General features: G+C 43.2%; 2 protein-coding genes across 4 annotated transcripts; one reads left to right on the top strand and one right to left on the bottom strand.

The window, feature by feature from the left end:
* Positions 1–7,996: 7,996 nt before the first annotated feature.
* LOC109744242 (disease resistance protein RGA5) lies at positions 7,997–16,444 on the top strand. Of its 3 annotated transcripts, none has more exons than XM_020303335.4 (3): positions 7,997–8,979; positions 13,810–15,903; positions 16,035–16,444. In XM_020303335.4, exons 1-2 carry the CDS (start codon positions 8,102–8,104, stop codon positions 15,866–15,868), a joined length of 2,937 nt encoding a protein of 978 aa, XP_020158924.1. In that variant the 5' UTR covers positions 7,997–8,101; the 3' UTR covers positions 15,869–15,903; positions 16,035–16,444. The 3 variants fall into 3 exon arrangements, with proteins under 3 accessions (XP_020158924.1, XP_020158925.1, XP_073354585.1); XM_020303336.4 differs by having other exon boundaries at positions 8,007–8,979; positions 16,039–16,444; XM_073498484.1 differs by having other exon boundaries at positions 8,008–8,979; positions 13,810–16,444.
* Positions 16,445–20,013: 3,569 nt separating this feature from the next.
* On the bottom strand, positions 20,014–23,812 carry LOC109744244 (ruBisCO large subunit-binding protein subunit alpha). Its single transcript, XM_020303343.4, has 8 exons — positions 23,560–23,812; positions 23,258–23,441; positions 22,624–22,745; positions 22,292–22,499; positions 22,028–22,173; positions 21,600–21,906; positions 20,738–21,189; positions 20,014–20,518 (listed from the first exon to the last, which is right to left on the bottom strand). Exons 1-8 carry the CDS (start codon positions 23,617–23,619, stop codon positions 20,231–20,233), a joined length of 1,767 nt encoding a protein of 588 aa, XP_020158932.1. The 5' UTR covers positions 23,620–23,812; the 3' UTR covers positions 20,014–20,230.
* Between the last annotated feature and the right edge of the window lie 200 nt (positions 23,813–24,012).

Here is a 24,012-nt window from a genome sequence, read left to right as displayed (position 1 = left end):
GACAATGTTGGTATTAATTACAGGAAAAAAGGGGGCCATGTTAGTGTTATCCGTTGTGTCCAACGTTATTTAATATCATTGCAGATATATTAACTATTCTGATTTCACATGCTTAATAGGACGGTTGGGTTGCTTTAGTCGTCGCACAAGTAGTGGACGCGGGCTCCCAATTCTACAATACACTAATGACACAAATTTTTCTTATAGTACATAACCTTCAATAGTCTAACATATCAATTTGTCTTGCATGGGAATGATACCACAACCAAACTATATACTACTTCATATATTATGCTATCATGGTTCAAGTACGAAGACGTCGGCTTAAGTTTACCCTTCCCATTTCCTCCCTCTATATCTTCCAAACCCCTGTCGTATTTGGTACGCATTTTTATTTTCAAGCATTTGTATGAATACAATTTTAGGTGGGGAACCTCTCTGATATTCTAATTGGGGGAATGTTGTTTTAGATGCCAAATCATGATCCATACTAAACTCTACCCAATTGATCATCCAAGGATATCATTTTCCAATGAATAAATTTATCATCACAGATCTTTTTCGAATGGATACAAACTAAGTCAAGCCACCGGCCAAATGCATCTTCCTAGTAGCTTCCTCCTTGGCGAGTAGGTGGCATGTTGTTTTCATGGGGTCTTGCAAATTACATATATAAAACTCTACATGTTGAGGACGGTAGTGGGGCATAAAATAATTGATGTCTTTGGCATTCATTATAGGAAATAGGGATACCATCAGGGTGATCCGTTGTCTCCAACGTTATTAATATCATCGCAGATATATTAACCATTCTGATTTTTTGTGCTAAACGATGGCTGGGTTGCATTAGTCATCCCACATCTAGTGGATGTAGCCTCTCAATTCTGCAATACGCTGAAAACACAAATCTTTCTTATGGTACATAACCTTGAGTTGTCTAACGTATTAATTTCTCTTGCATGTGAACGATACAACAACCAAATTATATACTACATATATTATGCAATCATGGTTCCAGTAGGAAAATGTTTGGTTTAGCCGACCCTTCCTGTTTCTCCCCTGTATATCTTCCAACCCCCTGTTATATCTGAAACATATTTTTATTTTGAGGTCGTTGTATGAATACAATTATAGGCAGGGAACCTTTTTGATATAGTAATGGCCAGAATGTTGTTTTAGATGACAAATCATGAGCCATATTGTAGTCTGATCTTCCAAGGTGTCATTTTCCAATACATACATAAATCATCAGAGATCATTTTTTGAATGGGTACAAACTAAGTCAAGCCACCTGCCAGATGCATCTTCCTGGTAGCTTCCTCCAAGGCGAGTACTACCTCCGCCCAGGTTTATTGGGCCCGAAGACCACTTCTCTTGGACCAAGGCGCATAGTAATTTTCTCGCATTAATCTTTCCATCCCACTTCCAAACACTCTCTCACATGCCAACTCTCACATGTAGCTAATGGAAAAGCATGCATGCACCATATTTATTCTTCAGCCATGGGACCAGTAACAATGCCTCTCGCTGCGGCCAATGAAATGGCTCCATGCATGTTGATTTCCAACGCAAGGCCATGTAAAAACGAGCATCTTAGGCCTAATAAACCCGGGCGGAGGGAGTAGTTGGCATGTTATTTTCATATGGTCTTGCAAATTGCATATATATAACTCTATATTTTCAGGAAGGCAGAGGACATTAAAAATGACGATGTTGGCACAAATTAAAGGAATAGAGGGACTTCATCAGGGTGATCCATTGTCTCCAATATTATTTAACACCGTCATAGAATTATTAACCATTATAATTTCGCGTGCTAAATAGGACTTTTGGGCTGCATTAGTGGTCCCACATCTATTGATGTGGCCTATCCATTCAGCAATACGTTGATGGCATAAATCTTTCTTATGGTACATAACCTTAAGTAGTCTAACATATTAATTTATCTTGCATGGGAATGATACCACGGCCAAACTACACACTACTTCATATATTATGCAATCATGGTTCCAATAGGAAGACAACGGCTTTAGCTGACTCTTCCCATTTCATCCCTCTATATCTTGCAACCCCCTGTTGTATCTGGTACACATTTTGATTTCTAGGCCTTTGTATGAATACAGTTTTAGGTAGGAACTTCTTTGATATATCAGTTCGCAGAATACAGTTTTAGATGTCAAATCGTGAGCCATATCAAAGTCTACCCAATTGATCATCCAAGGATGCCATTTTCCAATACATAAATATATCATCATAGATCATTTTCGAATGGATACAAACTAAGTCAAGCCATCGGCCACATGCATCTTCCTCTTAGCTCCCTCTTTGGTGGGTAGGTGCAATGTTGTTTTTATGTGGTCTTGCAAATTGCATATATAAAACTACATTTTCAGAACATAATGGGAAATAAAAATAAATGCTGGTGTTGGCTTTATTACAGGGAAAAAGGGACTCCATCAGGGTGATCCATCGTATCCAACATTATTTAACATCACCGCAGATATATTAATCATTGTTATTTCGTGTGTTAAATGTGACGGTTGGGTTGCATTAGTCGTCCCACTTCTAGTGGACATGGCCTCTCAATTATGCAATATGCTGATGGCATAAATGTTTCTTATGGTAGTCTAAAATATTAATATCTCTTGCATGGGAATGATACCGCAACCAAACTATATACCACTTCATATCAATTATGCAATACGTTGGTGACACAAATCTTTCTTATATTAGTCTAAAATATTAGTACCTTTTCCATGTGAATGATACCACAACCAAACTATATACTACTTCATATTAATATTGCAATACACTGATGACACAAATCTTTCTTATGGTAGTCTAACATATTAATATCGCTTGCATGGCTAAAGCTCACCCTTCCTGTTTCTTTGCTCTATATCTTCCAGCCCCCTATTGTATCTGGTACACATTTTTAGGTGGGAAATCTCATTGATATATTAATCGAATAATGTAGTTTTAGATGACAAATCACGAGCCGTATTGTAGTCTACCCAATTGACCATCAAAGGATGTCATTTTTGAATACATAAATATATCATGATGGATCATTTTTTATTGGAATCAAACTAAGCCGAGCCACTGCCACATGCATCTTCCTGGTAGCTTCCTCCTTGGCAAGTAGTTGGCATGTTGTTTTCATGGGGTCCTGCAAAATGCATATATAAAACTTCAAGAAGGTAGTGGGGCATAGAAGTGAATGATGACGTTGGGATTAACTAATGGGGAAAATGGACTCCCTCAAGGTGAACCGCTGGCTCCGTTATTTAACATCATCACAGATATATTATCCATTCCGATTGCGCTTGCATAAAAGGACGATTGGGTTGCATTAGAGGTCCCACATCTAGTCGACATGGCCTCTCATTTCCGCAATACGTTGATGACAAAATTATTTCTTATGGTACATAACCTTGAAATGATACCACAAGTAAACTATATACTAGTTCATATATTATGCAATCATGGTTCAAATATGAAGACATCGGCTTTGCTTACCCTTCCCGTTTCTTCCCTCTATATCTTCCGACCCCCTGTTGTATCTGGTACGCTTTATTATTTTTAGGCCTTTGTATGAATACATTTTCAGGAGAGGAATCTCTTTGATATTTCAGTCGCCCGAATGAAGTTTTAGATGAAAAATATCGAGCCATATCATAGTTTACCCAATTGATCATACAAGGATGTCAATTTCCAATACATAAATATATCATCATGGATCATTTTTGAATGGATACAAACTAAGACAAGCCACCGGCCACATATATGCATCTTCCTAGTAGCTTCCTCCTTGACAAGTAGCTAACATGTTGTTTTCAAGGGGACTTGATAATTGCTTAGATAAAACTCTACATTTTCAGGAACGCAGTCGGGCATAAAAATAAATGATGCCGTTGGCATTAATTACAGGAAAAAAGGGGCTCCTTCAGGGTGACCCGCTATCTCCAACTTTATTTAACATCATCGCAGAATTATTAACCATTCTGATTTCGTGTGCTAAACAGGATGGTTGGGTTGCATAAATTGTCCAAAATCTAGTGGTCGTGGCCTCTCATTTCTGCAATACGCTGATGACGGAATTCTTTCATATGGAACATATCCTTGAGTAGTCTAACATATTAATTTTTCTTGCATGGGAATGATACCACAACCAAACTATGTACTACTTCATATATTAAGCAATCATGGTTCCAGTAGGAAGACGTTGGCTTTAGCTGACCCTTCCCATTTCCTCCCTCTATATCTTCCAACTCCCTATTTTATCTAGTACACATTTTGATTTTAAGCCTTTGTATTAATACATTTTAGGTAGGAACCTCTTTGCTATATTAAATGCCAGAATGCGCTTTAGATGACAAATCATGAGCCATATCATAGTTTGCCCAGTTGATAATCGAAGGATATCATTTTCCAATACTTAAATATATCATCAGTGGTCATTTTCAATTGGATACAAACTAAGTCAAGCCACGGGCCACATGCATCTTCCTGGTAGCTTCCTCCTTGGTGAGTAGGTGGCATGGTGCTTTCATGGGGCCTTGCAAAATGCATATATATAAAACTCTACATTTTTCAGGAAGGAAGTGTGGAGTATAAAATAAATGACAGTGTTGGCATTATTAAAGGGAAAAAGGGACTCTGTCAGGTTGATCCGTTGTCTCCAACGTTATTTAACATCATCGCCGATATATTAACCATTCCGATTTTGCATGCTAAACAAGACGGATGGGTAGCACTAGCCGTCCCACACTGATGACACAAATCGTTCGTATGGTACATAACCTTCAATAGTCTAACATATTAATTTCTCTTGCATGGGACAGATACCACATCCAAACCATATACTACTTTATATATTATGCAATCATGGTTCCAGTAGTAGTACATCGGCTTAAGCTATTTTCCAACCCCCTGTTGTACCTGGTACACATTTTGATCTTCAGGCCTTTGTATGAATACATTTCCAGGTGTGGAATATGTTTATATTAGTCGCGAGGATGTAATTTTAGATGACAAATCACAAGACACATCGTTGTCTACCCAATTGATCATCCAACGATGTCATTTTCCAATACATAAATATATCATCACGGATAAGTTTTGATTGGATACAAACTAAGTCGAGCCACCGCCACATGCATCTTCCTGCTAGGTTCCTCCTTGGTGAGTAGTTGGCATGTTGTATTCATGGGGTCTTGCAAATTGCATATGTAAAACTTGAGGAAGGTAGCAGGGCATAAAACTAAATGATGATGCTAGAATTAGTTACAGGGAAAAAGGGACTCCGTCAGGGTGATCTATTGTCTCCAACATTATTTAACATCACCAGATATATTAACCATTCCGATTTTGATTGCTAAACGGGATGGTTGGGTTGCATTAGTGGTCCCAGACCTTGTGGACGTGGCCTCTCAATTCTGCAAGAGATTGATGACACACATCTTTCTTATGGTACATAACCTTGAGTAGTCTAACATATTAAATTCTCTTGCACGGGAATGACACCACAAACAACTATATACTACTTCATATATTATGCAATCACGGTTCCAGTAGGAAGACGTCGGCTTAAGCTGGCCCTCCTCGTTTCTTCCTTCTACATCTTCCAACCACTTGTTATATCTGGTATATTCTTTTTTCCAGGCTTTTGTATGGAAATATTTTCAGGTAGGGAATCACTTTGATATATTAATTGATAGAATACTTTTTTAGATGACAAATCACGAGTCGTGTCAAAGGACCTAATTGATCATCCAGGGATGTCATTCTCCAATACATAAATATATCATCACGGATCATTTTTTATTGCATATATACTAAGTCGAGCCACCACCACATGCATCTTCTTGGTAGGTTCCTCCTTGGTGAGTAATTGGCATGTTGTTTCATGGGGTCTTGCAAATTGCATATATAACATTTTTGAGAAGGTAGTGGGGCATAAAAGTAAATGGTTAGGCCGACATTAATTACAAGGAAAAAAGGGACTCCCTCAGGGTGATCCGCTGTCTCCAACGTTATTTAACATTGTCGCAGATATATTAACCATTCTGATTTCGCATACTAAAAGGACAGTTGGGTTGCATTAATGGTCCCACATCTGGTAGACGTAGCCTTTTAATTCAACAATGTGTTGATGGCACAAATCTTTTTATGGTACATAACCTTGAGTAGTCTAACATATTGACATATTAATTTCTCTTGCATCATCATATTAGACATCAACTTTAGCTGCCCCTTCCCATTTCTTCCCTTTATATCTTCCTAGCAGCCTCCTCCCTCGCGAGTTTTCTAATATATTAATCCCTATAATGTCATGTTTGATGACAAATTATGAGCCATAGCGCACAAGTCTACCCAATTGATCATCCAAGTATGTCATGTACCTACACTTAAATATATCATGCATATTCTTGGCAGGCTCCTCCTTCATGGTAGTTGTCATATTTTTTTCACGGTGTATTTTAAATTGTATACACAAAACTCTACCTTTTCTCTTAGAATGTTGTGCTGATATAGAAGTCAATCATGTCATTGGCCATTAATTTTAGGAAAAAACAGACTCAATTAGGGCGATCCATTGTGTCCAATGTTAGTTAACATTGCAGCAGATATGTTGCCATTTTGATTGAGTGTGCTAAATAGGACTGTCAAATCGCCGGAGTCGTGCCACACCTAGTGGATGCAGCCTCTCAATTCTGCAATACACCAAAGACACAATTCTTTTAATGGAATATGACCTTGAAAAGGATAAAAACTTAACTTTTTCTCTCAGCGTTTGAGTAGATATCTGGTATTAAAATTAATTTTCATAAAAGTGGTTTGTTTTGTTTTGGATAAGCTAATGAGGCAGTTGTGCAATATGCTGACTTCTTTGGTTGTGCACAAGGCCACTTCTCAATTAAGTACTTGGGTATTCTGATCCAGTATCGACTCTTCACTATTGCAGAGTGGAAATATGCCGGGAAGCGGTTAAGGAAACACCCGAGTAGTTGAAAAAGGTAAGTTGCTCTCGGTTAGGGGATGACTGTTTTGATCAACTCCATAATCACTAACATGGTTTTTTGTATGCTCTCCTCTTTTATAAATGTCTAAAGGAGATAAACTTTCAGGCGGGGTCATTTTTTTGTTTGCATGTCTCGCATAAGGTATCTTTCAGGCGAGATCATCTTTAGTAATATCATATATCTTAATCTTCCTGGCGTCCTCCTCCTTCCCGAGTAGTTGGCATGTTGTTTTCATGGGATCTTGTAAATTATATATACAACACTCTACCCTTTCTAATTGGAAGGCAGGGCTCATACCACCACCTGGAAAAAGTTGAGAGGCTAATAAAATAGGGTAAAGGCACTGCCATAATATGTGACAATTGAAGGGTGAAATATGACAAAGATTTCTTAGATGGGGTAAAATCCATTGTAGAAATTAGAGGGCAAAAATGGGTTAACATATCAAATTTGTGTTATGTAAAGCACATATTATCGAAGACATTTTCTATAACAGATAAACCACGAGAAGCATTCGTATTTGTTTTCTATCCCTAGACCAAATGGAATGTCTATCCGTAAACTTTATTTTCTTGGGTTATTGAGGGAAGCATTTGATTAGTTGTTTGATTAGCGAAGCCATGTAAGATACACCCTCTGTAAACAAATATAAGACTATAAGATGGAATTATTTATTTGAGATAAATAAAAAGTAAAGTCAACAAATGATCTCTTGCCAAATAATTTCTCTTTTACTAGATGCATGACATCTCGTAGTTGTATGTTTTCTAATTAAAATTTTAATCAGCACATAATTTCATCTATGCAAAGATTACTTGATAGATAAACATTAATCATCTCGAGCTGATGTGGAGGGCTAAAACTATCTTGTAAACCAATATGTATGTGTGCATGCCCTGAGCCAACGTGAGGAGTCCATTTTAGTACTACTTACTAGTAGGTTCGTTATATATTAATTGGTGGTTGGTGCGCACTCTGCATCCTCTCTAGTTGATTGTTCAACAGTATCAGTAGTTGGGTGGGTATTCGTCATAAGTTGTGGGGGAAAGAGAGAGAGAGGGAGGGAGAGAGCACACATGGAGGGTGTTGTAGTACCTATGGTGAGCTGTTCAAGAGGGTCGATGAACTCTCTCCTCCACAAGCTCACCGAACTGAATACTCGAAATATTCAGGGTTTGCCTCGAGCTCATGTTGAACGCTTGCTGGAAGCTTTGATGGGCCTCAGTGGGGAGTTCGTCGACAAAGTTGCCGGGCAACAGGAGGCAGATGGGCGAGTCAAAGCGTGGATGAAGCAAGTGAGACAGCTGGTCGTCGATATTGAAGACTGGGTCGATCCAAAGCTTCGAAGAAGGAACAAGGACGAACCGGATAATGGAAGTTTAGAAGAACCGGAGAATGAAAGTTTAGAAGAAGAAGATATCATGACAAATGATGAAATATTGCAAGATTTCACGACCCAGATCGACGAGGCGTGTGAGCTATGCACAAGGTACGAACTTGTCAATAAAGAGCCTGCTGACCCTGTCTCGCCTGCTGATGGCGTACCCAGCGACGAACCCCGCCGACTGCTTCTTCGGGAGACCCCTGTTGGCCTTGTTGGTGTCGATGGTCCAACACAAGCAATTGTGAAGAAGCTGACAGACATGAACGCGAGCCTGAAGGTGGTATCCATGGTCGGAGCGGCAGGCCTTGGTAAGACTACTCTTGCCAAGAGGATTTATGAAGAACTTCAAGGGCAGTTCACCTGCCAGGTTTTCGTCTCTGTTGGCCAGAGAACACCGGTGAGTACCGCTCTAATGGATATACTCCGTCAAGTAAAGCGGGTAGTCCCGCCAAAAATAAAGGAAGAACATAAGGCAAAGACGAAGGCGAAGGCGAAGGTGAAGACGAAGACGACATCTCGTGGCATCCAAGCCATCATCACTGATCTCCGAGGATGCCTTCGCACAGAAAGGTATTTCTCTTTCCCATGGAAAGTAAATCACTTATTCAGAATAATCCATCTTTTTGGTCTGATGCAAACAAGAATTGTACAATCAATTAGCATAGACCGTAAACTGTTACCCAAAACAAAGCCACACTCACGCTCATGATAAAATCCTGTAATTGTACCATCAATTAGCTCTAATTTCCTAAGCAATACCTCTTTAAGTTTGACTGAATTTACAGCGAAGTAGATCAACATCTGTAAATACAAAATCAGTTTGAGTAGATTCATTGTACAATATAGTTACATCTGTAAATACTATTCATCACCCAGGTTCCAGAATAAGTTACTCTTCACCCGAGGTAATTTTATGACTGTTTCATAAATAAATTATACATTTGGTATACACATAGTTATATTCATATTGATTCACCACGTAAAATTTAGCATAAGAAAACAAAAATATAGGTCACAAGACCTAAAAAGTTGCATTTTATGTATATTGTATACTATGTTTTTACGTTCGTAATTTTACGTAACATAATATAATTTTTGCGGTGATTATATATTTTCTTACGTTCTCTTTTTACGTATGAAATAAGATAAAATTTACAGAACTAAAAATACGGTGCATTGATGTTAAAATAGAGGGGTGGAGAATAACTATTCCTCAACTAGGGTGACGAATAGTGCCAAATTTTTTATATAGACTTGATCAAATATAGGGAAGTTTGACTTAAGACAAAGAGGTCAACAGCTGGTATCCTACAACTAAAACTTCAACTAGCTTGAAATGATGGTATATGGCACAGACGGCACTCATCTCTCTCATTTCTCCATACTTTCCTTCCTGTGTATTCAACCCCCTTCCGCCCATCGGTCGTGACACCATAGCGTCTTTGTCTCCACAATTCCAGTCGTCACCTCAGTCAGCAACTATTGGTAGCGACCACCTCATCGTGTAACCACTCAACCGCCCCCCTTTATTTTTCCGTTACGCTTCACTATCCTACTACGGCGAGCCTCTACTTCACGCTGTGCAACGCTGACCGACATGCTGGCCTGATCGCTCCATCAAGATGATTTTTTGATATGAAGGAAAATATTTTCCATTTCTATTAATTAAGAAGAAAAGAATAATTCAGTTAAATAACAGAAAACCAGACGAAAACCATTACAAATGCCCATAGATAACGTCAAGGAGCATAATGGAGGTTGCTGAGTAAATAGGCAATTTTTTAACTAATTTAATCCAGATAATAATCATGATTATGGCATTGACAAAATTACTGACGTACTGATTATGAACCAAACTAGCATGTACTACGCATATAATAGAAACATCTACACACATAGCTAGTACTGCTAAGACAGAAATAAACATGAGAGGGATAAACATGTTATACCCTCCGATCAACCAGGCAGAGGCCGCGGTGGCGGCAGCAGCAACATCCTTGGTGGTCTTCTTCTCGGCTTCGAGTTTCTCGGCAGTAGTCTTACCAAGGCCTGCCCTATAGAATCTGGAGAGACGGGGTTTCGGAGGCCTGCTCTCCCGTCTACCTTGTACGTGACGGACGGGATGGGATCACCGGCTGCAGCAGATGTGATCTATTTCGCGTGACGGCTAGGGTTGGCAGACGCCTCACATATATAGGCGCAGCCGCGTGAAGAGACGTGGGCTGAACACACGTCCGAGTCGGTTACAGCCCATGATCCGACGTCTCAGATCGTGGCCCCATATGTCAAAGACCCTCTGTTCCTGACCAGGAAAATAAGCACATAGGTGTGAGCTCGGCTCGACTCATTCCCGCAACCCGCGTCGCGTCGCGTCGCGTCGTGAGGCGGCGGAGGAGGAGCGCGGGAACCACTTTTCTTCTCAAGCTCCAATAGCATGTGGAATTGAATCCCTTACCTCCTCTCCAACTAGCAATGTGGGACTAAACATCCCACCACTCCTAGTGCATATAACCCACATAGGCCCTTGTAGATTTTCTGAAACTGTTAGATGGGCCCAAGGCCCACCTTATATTTCAGCAATCCCCCATCAGATCTCAAGAGCCCATTTTGTCCTTTATTTCAAACACTGTTTTGATATACCAGTATTTCAGTGAAGACTTGTTAAGGTTGAACTCCATCTAGACCAAGTAGCTACATTCCTTCACAACTAAACAATGCACTATGCCTTGAATTGTAAGTTATACGAAAGCCATTACAAATGCTCATAAATAACGTCATGGAGCATCGTGGAGGTGACCACAAAGAACACCAGTGACCGACCTGGCTACGAACACAAAACACACACAGGCCACCAAGATGAGAACTTGTCGGGGTTGACTACACATGTAATCGTCATCACCCCTTCTTGAGTCAGTGTCTCCGACTTCACTACAGATCATCACCGACAAAGCCTTTGCCGCAACAACCACACGAACCCTATGTCGATCCATGCCAAACAGTCAGCCAACCCCCACCAATGCCGAGTCGTCTTCGACCTGGACGACAAACATTGCAGAAGAGATATGCATGGTTTATGTTGACCAGGTACTCCATGAAGACCACCAAACGCTTGTCATCTTCACCGCCTAGGCTCCTCCGAGGGAGCTCTGACTTCATGACGACATGGTGATGTGGAAGAAACCTCTCAGACACGTCGTAAGCATCCAACTACTGATGCCCTGCTGAGACTCTACTAACTTCGCAATTGTCATTATTGCAACAATTCCACATCAACAGATCCAGAGCAGCCACGTTGACATCCACACGAGGCAGGCTGCCATAGATCACACCATTCGGAACAGCTCTAAGCGACGCCTTCGAGAAGGAAGCGGCACCAAAGCGCCTTTATAGCCGGGCCCACTAGCAACAAGTGTTTCCACCGCAGCCTAGGTCAGGAGAGACAAACTCAAAGTAGCACCCCCAACATGGAAACCGACATGTTGTCGTCGCTACCTCCGGCCAAAACGCTGAATATAGGTGTTTGCCTTGAGACAAAGACCTTCCACCACCTACACGAACGCCACAACATGCAGCCCGCCATCGGCTTGAAACCACCATGCCTAACCTACGGAACCCAAGCATAGCCGTTGCCACCAACCACATTGTGCGGAGGCGGCAAGCATATCAACTGAAGCACCTGATAACCAGCCAAATCCAGCAACATATTTGGTCAGATCCGACGATGCTAGCCACCCGCCATCCTTCTACTCCATCAGCCTTTGACACTGCTTAGCGGTGCCTAAAGCCCTGGGGGTTCGCTGCTCTGCACCGAGTTCCCAACACCCCTAGCCCTAGACGGCATATATAGAGCTCATGTTGAGAGCCACTAGGAGGAAGACCAAGGGGCCACTAGTGATGGGAGAGGAAAAGCGAGCAAGTCTGGTCCCTGTTTTGTATGTGCTCCACCGCTGTCTTATTTCTATGGTCGCCACAGCGGTGGGGTTGAAGCAGGGAAGATCTCGCTACCGCATTGGCCGCCATAGTCGCAGAGAAACCCAGGGCCGTTTCCCAAAATCTGAGCAACAATCTACGCCGTCATGGGAGGAGGCAGCTCCGCCACTTCCGGTCGCAGCGGGCTGTGCCTCGCAGCATCATCAAGTGAAGTGGTGGAGGGTGGAGAGGTGGCGGCGATGAATTTTATGTCACCGCTGGTTTCACCTAGAATGCGACACGAACACGAAGGGTTATTGCCTCCTCCTTTTTTGCAAAAATGACTCATATCTATTGTGAAAGTTCACTATAAGAACAAATTACCCAAAACCTAATAAAAATATTACATCGTGGTCATTGTACAACAATTACAACAGCTACTAGCAGAATGAGCCGCCGACGCATCGCAATAGCCCCTCCCATATTGGAGTCGGCCTCACCTTATCGATGACAGTCCGGAAGTCTTCGTGCACATGCCCCTAAAGACCAGTGCTCCGAAGCCGCAATGGTCGTCATTGAACCGTTGAATCGGTCTGAAGAAACTAGCACCCAATCGTGTAGGCACGATGAGAAACCCTAATGTTGCGACCCCAAGGAGCTAGCACAAATCTACAGCATAGCTCCATCTAATAACTTGAGGAGGATCAGAGCCCAGAAGACTGACTCAGAAGAAGTGCCGCCATCTGCTCAAGTGTCGCCCCTGCAAGGACTAAAATCCTAACCTATTTGCTAAGCGAAGCCGAGGCACCAAGACTTCCCTGCTCGTCAGTAATTGCCGGAGCGGCTGGTAGAGGGGAGGCTAATCCATGGGCTCGCTTGCTGAGATCGAGGGAAGCAAGGATTTTCCCTAGTCCCGGCCCCTACGAGAGGGGATGTTGCCTCCTATGTGTGGTTGTTTCTTGCCTCCTCGAATAACAACTTCTTCGCCACTAACAATTTAGTGGAAGGTTCACTTGTTTAATGGGATGGTTAAAAGATCGTGTATGGTTTAACTCTTCACACCTTACTATTTCATATATTGTTTTGATAATTGTTCATATATTGTTTTGGTAATTGTTCATATATTTTATTTTAGTTTACTCTTATGGAATGAATGGTTTATTAGTATGTTGTGGGTGTTCTTATTTGGACATCTTTTTGGCTACTAGATCTATGTTCTCAATTCCTTGGCATGATATTGCTAACAACTGGTTATTTTACCTTATTTGAATGGAATTTCTGTTATATTTCTTCTGTTCTACATCATCGATCCCTATTTGTAATATATGTATAATTGAGATCCAACAATTTCCCAGTTTTACCTTCTTATAATATTCTCCTTCACTTTTTCGTTTTCTATGAAATGATATGTTTAACATTGATCATATATATTTTTTGTGATGTTGATCATAGCTGTTGATAATGCTTAACTTTTACAACTTTATGTACTAGGTATCTCATCATAATCGATGGCGTATGGAGTACGTGGGACTGGAAAGTAATCAATTGTGCTTTACCAGAAAATTACCTTAGAAGTAGGGTATTAACAACAACTTGCAGCATGAGTGTAGCCCAATCCTGCTCTTTAAATCCCAGTGAAATCATCCAGGTGAAGGCTCTTAGCAGAGTCAACTCTGAGAAAATACTAAAGGGAATGTTTGATGTGAATCCTCCTAGCGGAATGGAGTCCAAGGAAATATTTGATGGAGAGGCAGATGACATGTTGAAAATCTGTGGTGGTGTGCCACTGGCAATAATTATTGTATCAGGCTTATTATCCTGGAAATCAGCAAAACTGGCAGAGCCCAAGATGCTTGGTAAATCAGATTGCAGGTCAGAAGCGATGACAAAGATATTGTGCATGAGTTATGATGACTTATCGGTGCCACTGCAGTCTTGCTTCCTGTACTTGAGTGTTTTTCCCGAAGGTTATATCATCAAGAAAGATCGCTTGATACGGCTATGGCGTGCTGAAGGATTTATCCCTGGAAGTCTTGAAGAAAGCATGTGGGCAACAGGGGAGAGATACTTTAAAGAGCTGATCAGTAGGAGGTTGATTCAGCCGGTGTTGGGCTACGAAGATGACCATGCAGTGAGTTGTACCGTTCATGATGTGGTTCTTGATTTCCTGGCATGCTTGGCAAGCAAAGAGAATTTTGTTACAGTGGGTGCAGAGCTAAAGCCCGTGCGACCATTGGAAGTGGCTCTGCCATGGTCGCTCATGGAGAGAGCGGTTGCCGGGTTGACGCCCGAACCATTTTTGTGTTACGAAACGGTTCGGCGATTGTCGCTCCAGTGCTGTGTTGAAGGCAGATCTGACAACTTGGTGTCAAGCAATGTGCACCTATGTAGAGTGCGATCACTCCTAGCTTTTGGGGCCTCTAATGGGTTACCTGATCTTCGGGCCTTCAAACTTATCAGAGTATTGGATCTGGAAGGTTCTAAGAGTACATCATATTTTATAATTGGAAGTTTGTTCCTACTGAGATACTTGGGACTTAAAGGGACTAGAATCCGTAGCAAGGACATAGAGAGAATGGGAGAATTCGATCACCTGCAAACATTGGATATAAGGCGAACCGGTGTGCAAGGGTTGCCTATTCGTATGGATCGAATGCCAAACCTAGTGTCTATGCTTGGTGATGGTCTGACATTTGCTCCTGTCGACTTGGAGGATCATGCCATATGTTCCTATGATGAGCATGTCCAAAACTTGGAGGAACTGTCCACCATTGATATTACTGACGAAAGGTCGCGTGATGATGTGGCAACATTGCTGTTTAGGTCGAAGAAGCTAAGGATGCTTGGTGTGAGAGCTAATAGAGGTGGCAATACACATGGTGTTATACCTTTCCTTAATGAGCTCCGAAAATATAACCTCGAGTCACTCATCATTGAAAGTGACCTGTGCGGTCTGGATGAATGGGAGCCATGGCCTGAGCTCCGAAGATTTGAACTGACAAAACTCCTCCCACGGGTTCCAGAGAGTTGGGCCTCACTGGACAGCCTCACCCACTTGGATTTTGCAATTCGTAAAATCGAAGCAACGGATGTTCTTGTCCTTGGTGAATTGCCCAAGCTAACCGTTCTCAACTTGCTATCATGGGAGCGTGAAGGGAGTGGAAGCATTGTCAGCAGCGTCGGATTCCAGAGCCTTGAGGTGGCCTCGTTCAAGTGGCTCTTTGGCGGGATGTGGCTGCACTTCCAAGAAGGAGCCATGCCCAAGCTCCTCAAGCTTCGGCTCGAGTTCAACGCTGCAGAGACGATGATGGAGCATGGCATCGGCAAGTTCCCTTGTAACCTCACGCAAGTTGCTGTCAGCATCAGCTGTCAAAACTCTACTCAAACGGACGTGCAGGATGTGGAGCGTGCCATCAGAGACCAAGTAGCTACCCACCCTAGAAGTGCCAATCTCTCCTTGCAACTGACAAAATATGAGGGACCCGTCAAGATGAAGCCGTCGGATTATCCACAAAGTCCGTCAGCGCTCGTGCCGTCTACATTTTCCTAAACTTCTTGAGGTCCTCCTCTATCTACCCATCTCAGGTTTGCCTAGCTTGTTGCACCTACTGTACGTACCAAGTGCATGCCTCCATGCATTGTCATTAATCTTTTACTATAAGCCTATACTTCGGAGTGGTAAACAAACTCCTAACTCTCTGTTTTCCTCTTACAAGTCAGTAATGCTATATGGTGCATCTGCTTCTTCATTGTTCCATGCTCGACGCCAGCAATCCCTGCCTCTCCCGGTGGTTGACCGAAGACGCGCCACTCGGGGCTCGGGCTGGCTCCAGTGTCGGCAACAATGAACTGCTGGAGTGTTGGTATAGCTTATCGCCCGCCATGCCTTCTGGGAATGTAAACGTTTTTTTTTTTTTTTTTTTTTTGCGGGGACTGGGAATGTAAACGTTAATTGTGATCACAGCACTCCTTCTGCCTATGCTATATGTGCGCAGGCTTCTTTAATCTCGGGGCCTATATGATTTAAGGGATTTCCATAGGAATTTTTGAAGGATTAGAACTCTTAAGTGTTGAAATATGTGCAGTTTCAGCAAATTATTCAGAATATTAAATCCTAGTTCCATCATAGTATGACTGTATGAGTGCAACAGCGGCACATGTATGCGTTCAAAAGCAATGGCAATATGTCCCAGAGAAAAAAGTCCATTTTATACCTTGAACTTGTAGAGGTTCGGCGAATCAAACCCTCAAGTCTAAATCCCTGTCGTTTGCACCCTAAACTATGCAATCCCGGTCTAAATCAAACCCTGGAGTCGTTTGCCAAACAGGGATTGCAAAGGATGGCCGGGATTCATGGCGGAACCTATTTGCCGCCCGCAGCAGTGACTACGCCCGCACGTGGGCCGGCCCATTTCGCGGCCGCGCTGCCCGTTCACTGCTTTATTTTTTCGTTCATTTCTTTTGTTGATCTTTTCTTTTATTTTATCTTTTAGGTTTCTTTTTCTGGTTCTTTCATGTTCTTCCTGCCTTTTTCTTTCGGTTTACCTTTCTTTTCTTTTTTTGTTTTCCTTTTTCTTCCATTAATACATTATAAGGAAATGTTTCATTGTGTGTTTTTTTCATTAATAATACTTTAATACGACGAACAATCTGTGTTTCTTCTGTTTAGTTTTACTTTCTTCTTTTTTTGTGTATTTTCAAATTGTTCAGCGTATATCACAGTAATGTTCATTGTGTATTTTCAAATTGTTCAGCGTATATCACAGTAATGTTCATTGTGTATTTACAAATTGTTTAGCATATATCACACAAATGTTTAATGTGTATTTAAGAAATGTTCATTGTATATTACAAAAATGTTCAATGTATATTAAAATATGTTCAATGTGTATTCCTTTTTGTATTAAAACGCAGACGCACACCCTGCTCCCTGCTGGGCCGGCCTGCTTTATTTTTTTTCTGTTAAAAAAATAAGCCGCAGGGTTGGCTTGAACCCGAGACTTTGTGTTGTCGATAGCCAGAATTTAAAAAAATGTTCCTTATTTTGAAAATTTGTTCAGAATGTACTTTTTAGATTTTAACAACTTTTTAAAGAAATCTTTGTGATTTCAAAAATTAGTTCAGTTTCAGAAAAAAATCACAAAAATAAAAAATGTTGGTGTGTTCTAATTTTGTTCTGGAGTTTAAAAAAATCCTATATTTCATAAAATTCTAAAAATGCCCGTGTTTTCAATAAAAATCAGGAGTTTAAAAACGTTCCTGTTTCAAAATTTGTCGGGGGTTTGGTGCGACATATGCCAAAGGATGGCTATCATGGTGGGAGCTAGTAAGACATCGCCGGTGCCTGGAAACGGGATAAGGCGTAGACACGAACGCCGGCGCACTTTATTCAGGTTTGGGGCTCTCCTAGGAGATAACACCCCTAGTCCTGTTATGCGGGGTCTCCGCATGATCACTAAATCAACAAGTAGCTACAAGTGCTCCTTGAGCTATTTGCTAAAGGAGGAAGAAGGGCAAGGCTAGCTCTCTCTTCTCTCTACGTGGTGGGTGTGTGTATCTCAGGGGCTCAACCCTTTGCATGGGTGCCCTGGGGGGTTTATATAGGCCTACCTCCCAGGGGTACAAAGGTAATCTGGCCGGGTGTAGGACCCAGCTGTCAATGTCTATGGTCGTCGGCTTCTTCGCCGGCAGCTAGGGCCCGCCGCTTGGGGGGACCCGCCGGCTGTCTTGTACTTGGCCGACAGGCCGCGCCCGCCGCTCGCGGGTCTTGCCGGCTGCTTAGCACTGTAGCTGTGTTGCTGATGATGCTTGCTTTGTCGGGGAAGGTGTGGCTACAGTCCCGCCGCCTGGTGGGAGATCACTGTAGCCACTCCCCGTCTCTTCTGATTAATGGCGCACAGACTTCAAGGGAGGGGAGGGCCGCCTGGTCAGGAGTCGGCCCCCCTGAGCCGGCTGTCCGGGGCTCGCCGCCTCCTGGCTTCTCACGGACAGGTAGGGCCCGCCGCCTGCGGGCCGTACCAACAGCCCGTCGTGGGAGCATGGCCTTCTCTGTCATGGATGATGTCATGGCCTGGGTGGCCACAGTGCCGCGCCAGGCGAGGGATGTCCGTCCGGTACGCTGCACTGTGACCACGCTTGGCCCTGGAATCGAGGGTGGCAGGCTGCACTGTAGCCACGCCCCGTCTAGTCGTGTTTATGTGGGTGTAAACTTTGAGGGCACGAGGGGGCGCCTGCTAGCAGTCGGCCCACCTCGAGGCGGTCTTCTGGAGTCCCCGGCCTCTGGTAGCCGACCGCTTGGACCAACCGGCCCCAGGGAGGCGGCGCTTCGTCCTTGGTGCCTAAGGGGCGCAGCCGGCCCCGATGCCTTGAAATACCCGGGAAGACTGATGAGGCTACCCGTGGTCATTTACTCCGACAAAATTGTTTGCGAATTTTAAAGAATCTTCGTTTTTCTAATTTTGTTTGGGTGTTTTAAAAAATGTGCATGTTCCAAAAGTTTGCTTGAATTCTCCAAATTTAGTTTCGTAAATTTGTTCACAAATTTGAAATGTGGTCGCTTTTTACAAACACTCAAAAAGAATCAAAACATTTTTTGCATTCGAAATTTAAAAAAAATCGAATCTGGTGTTGATTCTTATAGTTTTGTGTAGCTTTTCTTTAGGCGTATATTGAGGACTAGGTTGTAGCCTAGTGGCAAGGGACGCGATGGCAAACCCTGCGGCCACGGTTCGACTCGTTCGGGAGCGAATTTGTGGTGCCTCATCCGGGTGGGCTTCTCCTATAAAAATATGTCCTATGTGCTAGTGCAAATGAATCTTTTTTTTAGGCATAAATTGCTTTGTGTTGCTAATTGAATAGATTCAGTGGGTGGCTGAACTGGTAGTACCATCGTATATGTTGCCCCGATCCTGGGTTCGATGTGTAGCTAGCGTGCATTTTTTTTTAGCGTTACAAGCTCGCGCTCCGCTGACGACAGGGATTTCGACTTGAGGGTTTGATTTGCCGAACCTCTACGAGTTCAAGGTTTAAAATGAACTTTTCCTATGTCCAGAACATACATAAGGGTGTCACTGTTAAAAATTTCAGAGCAACTACCAAAAGTAAGCACTACAGAGACAAGACGAACTATTATATCAACCAAAGCTATGCTCAGTGTCATCTACTCCTTGTGTGAGAATGGCAACGCAGGCTGAGGTGTGCGCGGCGGCGCTTGCGCATTTTTGGCTTGGTGTCTCACACAATATTCATCAAATGAATAATAATTCGGATTAATCCATTAGATCAGATGGAAGCACAACAGAAAGGCACTGGTCCAAGAGCTTTGAGTTGTGATACACAATCTTGTTGTGCATCAGCAAAGCCGCATTGCCGTTCAATGGATCACAGCGATTAGGGCATGTAGGAAAAACATGTATAAAACCAAACTAATATTTGAAGGTAAAGAAAATGTAGGAAACAGGACTACCATTGAGGAATATTTCGATGTAGAACAGCAAAAACCATAACACAGAATAGATTAAGCTAGAAATAACAAGAGAGAGAAAAAAGAATTTTGCAAGCATGATACAGTGTTTATAAAAAGTGTTCAGGCTTTGAGCCAAAGCTGCCTGCCTACATGCTTTCATTCCCCTAGAGAGAACATCCAGTTGTTGCCTAAAATCCCAGATCAAACAATCAAGAGAAAAATCAGGGGCATGCTCAACTTTACTCATTTATTACTCTTCTCAAACTCAGCTAGGCAAAATAGTTTTCACGATATTAGCGGTACCAAATAGACAATAGAACAGGTCATCACTATCCATTACACACCAATGATTTCTCGAGGTACCCACAGTTATCTCCCTTGGAGAAATGATCACTCCCACTGCCCCTAAAATTGCATGCCCCCAGGTTGCTACGTATCATTGCGCTTCTACATCATGCCCTGGGGCATCCCGGCGGGCGCGGGGGCCTTCTTGCTAGGCTTCTCCACGACGATCGCCTGCGTGGTCAGGACCATTCCGGCCACCGACGCCGCGTTCTGCAGGGCACACCTCGTCACCTTCGCGGGGTCGATGACGCCAGCCTCTACCAGGTTCTCATGCTTGTCGGTCATCGCGTTGTATCCAAACTCCCACTCGCTGTCCTTGATTTTCTCCACGATCACCTCCCCTTCGACTCCCGCATTGTGTGCTATCAACGATGCGGGTGCCACTAGAGCCTGCAGATCACCAATGCAGTCTCGTCAGTCAGGTAAAAGAACAGTTAAATGCTCAAGTTACCACTGACTTGTGAATGATGTTAGATGAAAGCAAAATGACAAAGTTAAACTGCTAACTGCTCTTACACGAACAATGTAATAAACAATCCAATTGTTTGACACTACAAACTACTACAGCACTTATATTTGCAGTATTGTTGTTTCCGTTTGGAGTAATACCTTCTGAATGATATCAGCACCGAGGCGCTCCTCAGGGTCATCCAGCTTCTCCTTGATGGCTGGTACAAATGTGGACAGGTGAACATAGGCCGCACCACCTCCAGGTACTATACCTTCCTCAATGGCTGCAAAAGTTGCATTCTTGGCATCCTCTATGCGGAGCTTGCGGTCCTCGAGCTCCGTCTCGGTTGCAGCTCCAACCTTGATCACGGCAACTCCGCCAGAGAGCTTTGCTATTCTCTCTGCCAGCTTCTCAGAATCATATGTGGAGTCTGTCTGAGAAAGCTCTCTCTTCAGCTGTGCGATTCTGGCCTGGATCTCATCCTTGGTGGCAACATCTGCTATTATGGTTGTGGATGACCCGGAGATTGTCACCTTCCTGGCTATGCCGAGCTGCTCCACTGTTGTCTGCTCGATCAGTTGGCCAAGATCTTTGGCTTGAAATTCAGCACCTGATAAGACAGAGAAGAGCAGATGAGTATATTCCAGATTATATAACAATAAAGAGCTGGAACCCCAGTTGTAGAGCAAACAAGGGTTGTTTTTGTTTTAACTTCTGAACTGGAAACTTGAAAGTATAACGAAATCGATGGTGTTTCTATCACCTAGCAGTTGGCACCACTCCTACCAATACAAAAGGCGGTATTCAAAATACTATAGCTTCCGTATTCTATTTAGTACAATAGGTGATGTGCAAACCCAAGACTATGTTACAGTCAAACGTAATCTATAAAGAGACAGGAGAAACAGGGGATAGCAAGATAAAGTATTTGACTGAGAAAAAAGAGCTTTTGGTGTACAAAGATGAGCATCATGAGAATAAAAACCAAAGCCCAAGCAGCCTAGCAGAAACTAGTCTCACCTGTAACAATGGCAATGTCCTGAAGGAGAGCCTTGCGCCTTTCACCAAAACCAGGAGCTTTAATCGCAGCTACATTCAGAATTCCTCTAAGCTTGTTGACAACTAGAGTTGCCAAAGCCTCACCAGATACGTCCTCTGCAATTATGAGAAGTGGTGCTCTCAACTGCGTAGTTTGCTCCAACAAAGGAAGGATTTCTTTGATTGAGGAAATCTTCTGATCAGTGACAAGAACTCTAGCGTTTTCAAACTCAACAACTGACTTCTCAGAGTTTGTGACAAACTGAGGAGAGATGTATCCTCTGTCAATCTGTACAATTAGGTGAAAACAAGTTACCACTTCAGCATCACAAAAAAAGTAATGTAAATACTAAACCACGCATCGGAAGAAACAAGATAGCAGTGCTTGGTTGCTTGGTTGGGGTGCTTACCTCCATTCCTTCTTCAACTTCAACAGTGGTCTCAAACGACGATGATGACTCAATCGAGAGGACACCATCAGGGCCAACTTTGTTAATAGCCTCCGCGATCATGGTACCAATAAAGTCATCATTTCCAGCAGATATGGCAGCAATAGCTGAAATGGAAGAGCAAAGAGTTTTACAATATATTCCTTCCTTGTACAGAGAGCAAGCTATCAGGGTCACTTTAGACGAAAGCATCGAAATCATCACCATTACAAAGCAGCATCTCACCTTTAATGTCCCCGCTGCCCTTCACAGGTCGTGACTTCTTCTCGAGTTCCTCAACTAAACTTTGCACAGTCTTATCTATGCCCTTCTTAATTGACACTGGATTTGCCCCTGAGGTAACACTCAGCAATCCCAGTTTAATGATCTCACGAGCCAGAACAGATGCGGTCGTGGTCCCATCACCCGCCGAGTCATTTGTCTTGCTAGCAACCTTGCATTTGACAGATAAAAAAACGTGCAAGGTAAGGAAACAAGTGATAATTAATTTTTCTCATCCAGAAAACACATATTGGTTTTGATTTGTGCGTGACAGAGAACAAGAACATAATGCTTACTTCACGAATCAAAGCAGCACCAGCATTCTCCATGGGATCAGCAAGCTCAATAGCCCGGGCGATTGTAACTCCATCATTGACCACTTTGGGGCTGCCAAACTCGTCCAAAACGACATTCCTTCCTGCAATGAAACCAGAGCAATGAGAGGTCAGGTAAGAACCAAGCCAGCCTTGTACAAGCAGAGGGGACAAATCACACAGATATACATATGTACCAATTAACCAGAAATTCCCAAAGGAATGGCACATCAGAACCTACGAGGCCATCCTAACATCAATAGATTGCGGTCAACTGTGATAAGCTCACACATACGGAGTACACCATATAGCCTTATAAATAAAAAGGCCTTCAGATTTGTGCCTAAACTAAATAAACCTCTAAATGAGCGGAAGCATACATTCAGCCTTATAAATCCTAAATCTTGAAAATTTTACCTCAACTAAATCATACATAAAACATCCTACCACAGATAAGATTTAGATCATGTGTTAATCATTAGATAACCAGTATACTGCCAAGTTTCGGCATCATCCAAAGACAGATTCGTGGGGCACTAGAGACAAGAGCCGACAGCGACATGAAACTTGGACCAAAGGGAAGTGGGGGATCATGCAGGGGAGATCGCGGCGCAACCTCTGGGGCCGAGGGTGACGCCGACGGCGGCGGCGAGCTTCTCGACGCCGGCCTGGAGGGCGGAGCGCGACGCCTGGTCGAAGGCGATGTCCTTGGCGGAGGCGCGCACGACCGACAACGAGCGCGCGCGTCGCCCCGGCAGCGGCCTGGCCGCCGACGACGGCCTGGTTGACCTCCCGTCCCTCTGCCGCGCAGGAGCAAGAAAAAGGGGTCAGCTTTGAGCGGAACAAAAGAAGAAGATACGGCGGCCGCCGGCGGGACGAGGAGAAAGAAAGAAAGAGATATTGGATGGATCAGGGTACCTGGAGGGCGGCGGAGCCCCGGAGGAGGGAGGCGGAGCCGGTGGTGGGGATGGTCGCCATGGATGGGGTGGGTCTAGCTAGCTAGGGCTTTTGGTCGGGAGAGAGGCGGCTGCGATGAGGGGGCGGAGGAACAGAGGGGGAGCAGGGGAGGGGAGGGAGGGGAACCTTGTTGAGGGTTTGTGAAGATTCTAGAACGTTGCAGCCACCCACCAACCCACCCCGTGCATATCTCATGTGTGCACTCGGCCGGCTCAAACAAAACAAACTCTCTTTCTTTTTTTTACAAAACTTCCGATGTACTCCCTCTGTCCCATATAATATAAGAGCGTCACTAGTATAAAAAACGTTCTTATATTATGGGACGAAGAGAGTAGTATTCATCAATTATCAAGTAGTATAGAAAAAACAGAAGTAAAAATTACATCCAGGTCCGTAGAAAATCTAGCAACGACT

This window comes from Aegilops tauschii, chromosome 5, assembly GCF_002575655.3.
Source record: "Aegilops tauschii subsp. strangulata cultivar AL8/78 chromosome 5, Aet v6.0, whole genome shotgun sequence".
Taxonomy (NCBI): Eukaryota; Viridiplantae; Streptophyta; class Magnoliopsida; order Poales; family Poaceae; genus Aegilops; species Aegilops tauschii.
Note: the sequence above shows the minus strand (reverse complement) of the source record. Positions and strands in the feature narration are given on the sequence as shown.